Source organism: Penaeus monodon, chromosome 3, assembly GCF_015228065.2.
Source record: "Penaeus monodon isolate SGIC_2016 chromosome 3, NSTDA_Pmon_1, whole genome shotgun sequence".
Classification (NCBI taxonomy): domain Eukaryota; kingdom Metazoa; phylum Arthropoda; class Malacostraca; order Decapoda; family Penaeidae; genus Penaeus; species Penaeus monodon.
The window spans coordinates 17,056,645-17,064,357 of record NC_051388.1 but is presented as its reverse complement, the minus strand read 5'-3'; the positions used below and the strand labels follow the sequence as shown (position 1 = coordinate 17,064,357).

The window sequence follows — 7,713 nt, the reverse complement described above, 5'->3', positions numbered from 1 at the left end:
CTGACCTGACCCTTGACCCAGCAAACAGCCATTTATAGACATTGTCTCGTGTGTTCCCATACTGTGTGTGGGTGTCAACTCTTAGAAATAAAGAGTAAAGCTGTTACATCAGTATCACTACCCCTGCAAGCCAATGTAATTGGGTTCTATACCCGTTATAGAGAGGAGAAAGAGAGAGAGAGAGAGAGAGAGAGAGAGAGAGAGAGAGAGAGAGAGAGAGAGAGAGAGAGAGAGAGAGAGAGAGAGAAGAGAGAGAGAGAGAGAGAAGAGGGGAGAAAGAGAGAGAGAGAAGAGGGGAGAAAGAGAGAGAGATGAGGAGAAAGAGAGAGAGAAGGGAGATAGAGGGAGGAAAAAGGAGAGAGAGAGGAGAAAGGAGAAAAGGAGAGAGAGGAGAAAGGAGAGAGGAGAGAGGAGAGAGGAGAGAGAGAGTGAAGAGAGAGAGTGAGTGAAGAGAGAGAGAGACTGAGTGAAGAGAGAGAGAGAGTGAGAGAGAGAGAGAGAGTGAAGAGAGTGAGTGAGTGCAGAGAGAGATAGTGAAGAGAGAGACTGACCGAGTGAAGAGAGAGAGAGAGAGAGAGTGACGAGAAGATGAGGAGGAGAAGAGAGGGAAAGAGAGGAGGAGAGATGAGAGAGAGAGCGAACGAGAGAGGTGAAAAGAGGAGAGAGCATGAGAAGAGAGCTGCTTGAGTGAAGAGGAGAGAGAGTGAAAGAGAGAGAGAGAGTGGAGAGGGAGAGAGAGTGAAGAGAGGGAGAGCGAGGCGAGAGTGAAGAGAGGAGAGAGAGAGAGAGAGAAGAGAGAGAGGAGAGAAGAGGACGAGAGAAGAGAGAGAGAGAGAGAGAGAGAGAGAGAGAGAGATAGAGAGAGAGAGACGAGAGGGAGAGGAGAAAAAGGAGAGGAGAAAGAGAGAGAGAGAGAAGAGAGATCCCCGAGGAGACGGAGAGAGAGAGGGGGGGAAGAGAGAGAGGGAAGAAGAGAGCGACAACGTGAAAGGAGGAGGCGAGAAATGAGCGAAGACGTGAAGAGAGGGAGAGAGAGAGAGGATTGGTGAAGATGAGGGAGAGAAGCGGAGAAAGAGAGTGGAAGAGAGGGAGGAGAGAGGGAGAAGAGGAGGAGTGGATTGAGAGGGATGGAGGAGAGAAGAGGATTGAGAGAGAGAGAGAGACGACGAGAGAAGAGAGAGAGAAGAAGAGAGAGAGAGAGACGAGAGAGAGAGAGAAGGAGGAGGGAAAGGGAGAGGGAGGAGGGAGGGAGGGAGGGAGGGACCGGGAGGAAGAGGGAGGAGGGGAGGGAAGAAGAGAGAGAGAGAGATAGAGAGAGAGGAGAGAGAAGAGGAGGTGACGGAGAGAGAGAGAGGAGATGAGAGACCCGAGAGCGAGAGAGAGATGAGAGAGAGAGGAGAGAGAGGAGAGAGGAGAGAGGAGTGAGAGGGAGGAGAGTATGAGGGAAGAGATGAGAGAGAGATGAGAGGGAGAGAGAGAGGAGAGAGAGGGGGTGGGGGGGGGGGGGGGGGGGGGGGGGGGGGGGGGGAGAGAGGGAGGAGATGAGAGAGAGAGGAGGAGAGTAGAGAGGAGAGAAGCGAAATGAAAAGAGAGGAAAAAGAGAGAGAGATGGAGAGGAGGAGAGGGAGAGAGAGGGAGCGAGGAGAGAGAGAGGGAAGGAGAGAGAGAACGAGAGAGAGAGGGAGAGAGAGAGAGGGAAAGAGGAGGAGAGAGGAGAGAGAGAGGAGAGGGCGGGAGATTGAAGAACAAAGCGAAGAGCTTGAAGACAAGAGATAAGAGGGAGAGGGTGAAAGGGAAAGAGAGGGTGAAGAGTCGAGGATAGGAGAAAGAGAGATGAATGAGAGAGAGCTGAGAGAGAAGAGAGGAGAGAGACAAAAAGAGAGGAGAGAGGAGAGAGAGAGAGAGAGAGAGAGATGAGAGAGAGGGAAAGAGACCAGCAGAGAGCGAGAGAGAGAGAGTGAAGATAAAGAGAGAGAGAGAGAGAGAAGAGGAAGAGAAAAGAGAGAGTGGAGAGTGACGAGAGGGAGGAGTGGGAGGGGGAGAGGGAGGGAGGGCGGAGGGAGGGGAGAGATGAGAGCAGAGAGAGAGAGAGAGAGAGAGAAGAACGACGAGGAGGAGAGGGAGAGAGAGAGAGAGATCGAGTTAAGAGAGAGAGAGTGACAGAGGAGAGAGATTGAGGAGGGAGGCTGGGGAGCGAGGAGAGGGGAGTGAGAGAGAGATGGAGAGAGGAGATGAGAGAGATGAGCGAGCTAGATGAGAAGGAGACGAGAGAGAGATCGAGAGAGAGCGAAGATGAGAGGAGGAGAGAGAAGTAGAGTGAAGAGAGAGAGAGAGACGAGAGAGAGATCGAGAGAGAGAGACGTGGAGAGAGTAGAGAGGATTGTGAGTGAAGAGAGAGGACGAGAGCAGAGATGAGAGAGAGAGGAGAAGAAGGAGAGGAGCGGGGAGAGAGGAGAGAAGAGAGGAGAGAGAGAGGAGAAGGAGAGAGGAGAGAGGGGGAGAGAGGAGAGAGAGAGGGAGAGAGAGGGAGGGGGAGAAGAGGTGGAGGGGAGAGAGGAGAGGAGGGAGAGAAGAGAGAGAGAGAGAGAGGGGAGAGTAAAGAGAAGAGAGAGGGGGAGAGAGAAAAGAGAGAGAAAGAGAAGAGGGGAGGGGGGAGAGAGGGAAGGAGGGAGAGGGGAGGGGGAGAGGAAGAGGGGAGGAGAGAGAGGAGAGAGAGGGGGAGGAGAAGAGGAGAGGGGAGAAGAGAGAAGAGGAGAGAGAGAGGGGGAAGAGGGGGAGGGGGGAAGCGAGAGAGAGGAGGAGAGAGAGGGAGAGGAGAAGGAGGAGGAGAGAGAGAGAGGAGGGAGAGGGAAAGGGGGAGGAGAGGGGGAGAAGAGGGGGGAGAGGCGAGAAGGGGGGGGGGGGGGGGGGGGGGGGGGGGAGAGAGGAGAGGAGAGAGAGAAAAAGAGAGAGGGGGAGAGAGAGAGAGAGAGAGAAAAGAGGGGTGGAGCGAAAAAAAGAGAGATGGAGAGAGAAAAAGAGAGTGGAGAAAAGAGAGAGGGAGAGAGGGAGAGAGAGAGAAGAGAGAAGAGAGAAGAGAGATGAGAAAGAGAAGAGATGAAGAGAGAAAAGAGAAAGAAGAGATGAAGAGGGAGAAGAGAAAGAGAAGAGATGAAGAGGGAGAAGAGATGTGGAGAGAGAGAAAAAAAAAGAGAGAAGAGAGGAGAGGAGAGGAAAGGAGGAGAATGAGAGAGGTGTGCACTGTACGAGAGTGACGACAGGAATGAGACCAGCAACGGTAAGGGAGCGTGGGAAGGCAGGCTAGGGAGAGGGGGAAGGGGGAGAGGAGGAGGAGGAGTAGGAGGCAGTGGGGCCGCGACTGCGTCTAGACAGAGACTAGACGGAGCTCCCTCCCGCCAGCAGTGAACGGGAGAGAGGGAGGGAACGAATGGTGGTACTTCAAGAGGACGATTTCCCCTCCCCCCATGCAGTCCCCCTTCCTCCCCCCTCCTCCACTAATCTATTACCCAACAGGCTGCGCGTCCCCCAAAGAATTGCCTCCACAAGCTCATCTACACATGCACAGCAACTTCGCAATCCACGAAAGGTTATTTCCCTTAATGGAATATTAGATAAACACCTACGACGTGCGCTAATTAGTAAAGTCAAGGAAAGTTGCAATAACTTCTATTTTCCTTCATATTTTTTCTCCTTATTGAATGTCCGTGCATGGAGCGTGGCGGGAGGGCGCCACGGTGATGCAGGCACAAGCGCGCATGTCCTCCAACATGTAGTGCCAGGAGTCGCCGGAGTTTGTAAGTGCGTGCGTCCGGCGCTGACAGTACACTGCTCGCCCCACATATCGCCCCCTCCTGACTTCCACTCAGCTCACGTTCCGATCACCTTTTTTGGTCTCGATATTTTTCCCCTTTCACCTGTTTCCCGTAGGCGTGTGAGTATATGTATTTAAAGTGGTATTATGGTATATATGAGTGTGTGTGGTGTGTGTGTGTGTGTGTGTGGTGTGTGGTTGTTGTGTGTGGGTGTTGATAAATGTATATGTATTATATATATATACATATTATATATATGTAGTGTATACAAAAATACATACAACATAAAACATACATAATACACACACACACACACACACACACACACACACACACACAACACACACACACACACACACACACACACACACACACACACACACACACACCCACGAGCGCGCGCGCGCGTATATTAATATCGTAAATTATGAAAACAATCAATAACTATATATGAATCTCTTAACACAAATCTACATAATATTGAAGAGGGAATGCACCTGCATTTCTGAGACTTGTAACCATAACAATCATTCGACCGCAACGTTAACGGGTAACAAAACAAATATACGATCGCAACATTAATTATCGGGCACATATATAAACATTTACAACACTAATTCAATCTGGGCCGAGATGCCTGTTGCCATGACACTGCAGCCCCCACAAATGCATCTCGGCGGGTACTTTGCCATCGATTCTTGAGCAGCACTTCTTCGCCACAAATGCCATAGAAACGTTAATTCATCACAACAACCATCAGTTCGCCTCCCACAGCTTTAACCACTTATCAGTCGGTACGGTAAGCTACCATCTGGAGTAACACATAAAAAACACAAAATCGTAATAGTTCTACTTATGAAATTAATAAAGGTAGATGTTTGTACAATTTAACACTCAAGCTAACATGCGATTCCAGTCAAACTTAGAAAATGCGCGGAACTCCGTTACATATTCTAGATGATGAACTTCCATTTTTTTTTCTTTCAATCACCGGTAGACTATGTAACAGCGAAAAACAGTTAATTCCCCTGCACTCAAAACGTGTCGATAATACGGGTGTCTTCTCTAGTAAAAGCTATGACCATAACTATTATATCCATTAACATGAACTAACGAGGAATATTTCTAAAACCGATTGCCCAAGCCCTGCAATGTCCTAATAATACACTCTAATACTGAAGCCTCATTAAGACCCGAAGGCAGATCCCTTGACAGAGGAGGGCATTTTCTTACCTGCCATCATAAGATCCTCTGAATCTATTAAAATTGATGGATTTGCCATAGTTGTTTGTTTGTGCGTATGTACAGCAAGTACATTTGCACCAGCACGTATACACAATATGTGATATACATATGAGTAAAATTTATTATTTTACTATATATTTCACAGACCATCAAACATGTTATACACAGCACTTTTCCTGGTTCTCCAATCACATATGTCTATCGCACAATTGCATCTGCAATCGCCATACACTTTCTACGGATCTGCTTTTCTACAAGGGTCATTCACCTATTATAAGAAGAAAACGACGTCTGCAAGCCCTTATGCATCTATCCAGGAAATGCCCTAATTTATGACTAACTACCGATCACTGTTAAGGTTACCAATGTCAGTAAGGTCTGACATAATAACTGCACAACAAAACACCATGATGAAGCTTCGTTCGAAAAACGGCTACTGACACTTTTCATATTTCAACTTTCAATCTATGACCAAGGGGAAGTACAAGTGCCGCGAGAAGCTGTAACTGAAAGGGGTCAGGCGAAATGGGTCTTAAACAAAGTAAACTAACACTGAACAACACTTACCGTCCTCGGGGTCATCGGGGATAGGGTTCACCCATTTGGATATACGCAAAGTTCCTGGCTGGCGACGGGGGTGTCGCGCCTGGCCTGGGACCTGCGTCAGACTCTCCTCCGTGAGCGACCCTCCCTCCTCGACGTACACCGCGCCCTTCTCCCCATACATCCCTTCTCCCTGGAAGGACGCACCCTCCTCGACGAAAGAGAGCCTCTCTTCGTGGTAATGGGGTGGCACTTCCTCCTGGTAGTGCATCTGTGCCTCACCCCGGTAGGGAGAGCCACCAGGTCTTGGCACTTGGTAGCCCGGCTGTCGAACGACGGGCTCCTGAAAGCGGGGCGACCTTGCTGTGGGTTCGACAAACGGATGGGCCCGTAACACGGGGGACGGTGGGGGCGGCTGGCCCATTGGAGGCCTGTGGTGGGACGGCAATCCCATGGGGGGTACGTGATGCGGCGTGTGTACCAGCGGTGACCCATGGCGAGGAAGTTGAGCCATCGGAGGCCCTGGGCGAGGGGGCATCATCGGCAGGCCATGGCGAGGAGGAGGTGGTCCCTGTAAAGGAATCTGTTGCCCTACAGGGGGCGAAGCATGGGCATGAGCTTGCCCTGGGGCTGGACCTCCGGCTTGAGCTGGGCTTTGGACTCGATAAGGCTGTTGCTGGAGTCCTGCAACAGGCCTGTGGTGCCCAGGGTTAATGTTTGGGTTCGGCTTAGGGTTTGGATTAGGGTTGGGGTTGGGGTTCGAGTGAGGGTTTTCAGAGGTTACCGTCTCTTGTACTGCCGTAAGTGGCTGCCCCGCAGAGCCATTCTTTTTGCCATGAGGCTGACCTGCAGGGTCAACCACGGGATATTTGGCTGGAGTATGAGACTCGCCGGAGACATCGCCCAGAGTCGGGTCCGGGGGCGGCGGTGGTATGAGCGGACTCGCGGGCATCTTGGCTCCCTGGACCGGTGGCTCTACAGTTCCCTTTGTGGGCGGCGGCAGGTCCTTGATCGAGGGCGGGGGAGGTGGGTGTCCCCCGCCCTCAACTTCACTTACGGGTTCCGCTGGGCCACTTGCACTGCCGACGGTGTCTGTTTCCCCCACAGTCGCGTGTCGTACGTCCTGCATGGCCCGGGTGTCCGACCCCAGGGAGGTGCTCACACCGCCGGTTCCACTCCCCTAGTTCGGACGCAACACTACTGGCCAGGGAAGGTTACGTGGGGGCAACACCGCGTACCTCGCAGAACATACGATGCACTAACAAAAAACTACAGAAGTGTCCAACACATGCTTGACATGGCTGCCAGTAACGTTTTCTACAATGCTCAACATTCAGTTTTCCACTCCCACCATGCGATTCAACGCCAGCCTTGTGCAAAAGTTCTCTAGCGTTTCCAAAGCATCGAAATATATATATCATACATCTAGAGTTGTAACCTGAAAGAGAAAATACGAGTTTTATTTCGGTCACACATCATCTAGCGGGAAAGCATCTGCTTGAAGCAGAGAGAACAAATTAGCGAGGAGGTACAGTGGGCACTACCTCTCTGGCAGGCCGCCACCTCAACATTCCAGCAGTGGTGCGCTCGGTCCCCGCTCGCATCCCGATGGCTATCGTATAACAAAAATCAAAACTTTTTATTTTCTTAACGCAGCGTGGATGTGATGCACGTGGGGTTGACAATGCCCTCCGACCCCCTCCCCACACCTGATGGGGAGGATATGGGAACGGCTACGGCCGTCATCAGTGAGTGTGTAGGTGTAGGACGTCGACGGCGAGAGAGAGCCTAATGTAGCTACATAAATAACGTGCGTAGGAGTATTCAAGTTAAGGAAAATGGGAGAGGGTGATGGAAAGGGAGAATAGAAGAGCGAGGAGGGGAAGAGAGGGAGGGAGGGAGGGAGGGAGGGAGGGAGGGAGGGAGGGAGGGAGGGAGTGAGAGAGAGAGAGAGAGAGAGAAGAGAGAGAGAGAGAGAGAGAGAGAGAGAGGAATATCTAGTTGATGAGAGAGAGAGGGAAGGAAGAGAGAGGAGAGGAGAGAGAGAGAGGAATATCTAGTTCGCGGGGCAAAGTGGAGTAGTCTAATGGTTCGGAGCTGTGTGTACTTCGAA

At 51.2% G+C, this 7,713-nt stretch overlaps 1 protein-coding gene across 1 annotated transcript in view; it reads right to left on the bottom strand.

Annotated features, from left to right (window-relative positions):
* Positions 1-7,214, bottom strand: part of LOC119592712 (skin secretory protein xP2-like) — a gene marked incomplete in the record, with an annotated part of 85,662 nt that extends 78,448 nt beyond the window's left edge. Inside the window, 1 exon segment of the mRNA XM_037941650.1 lies at positions 5,625-7,214. Coding sequence (XP_037797578.1) covers positions 5,625-6,729 — 1,105 coding nt within the window.
* Between the last annotated feature and the right edge of the window lie 499 nt (positions 7,215-7,713).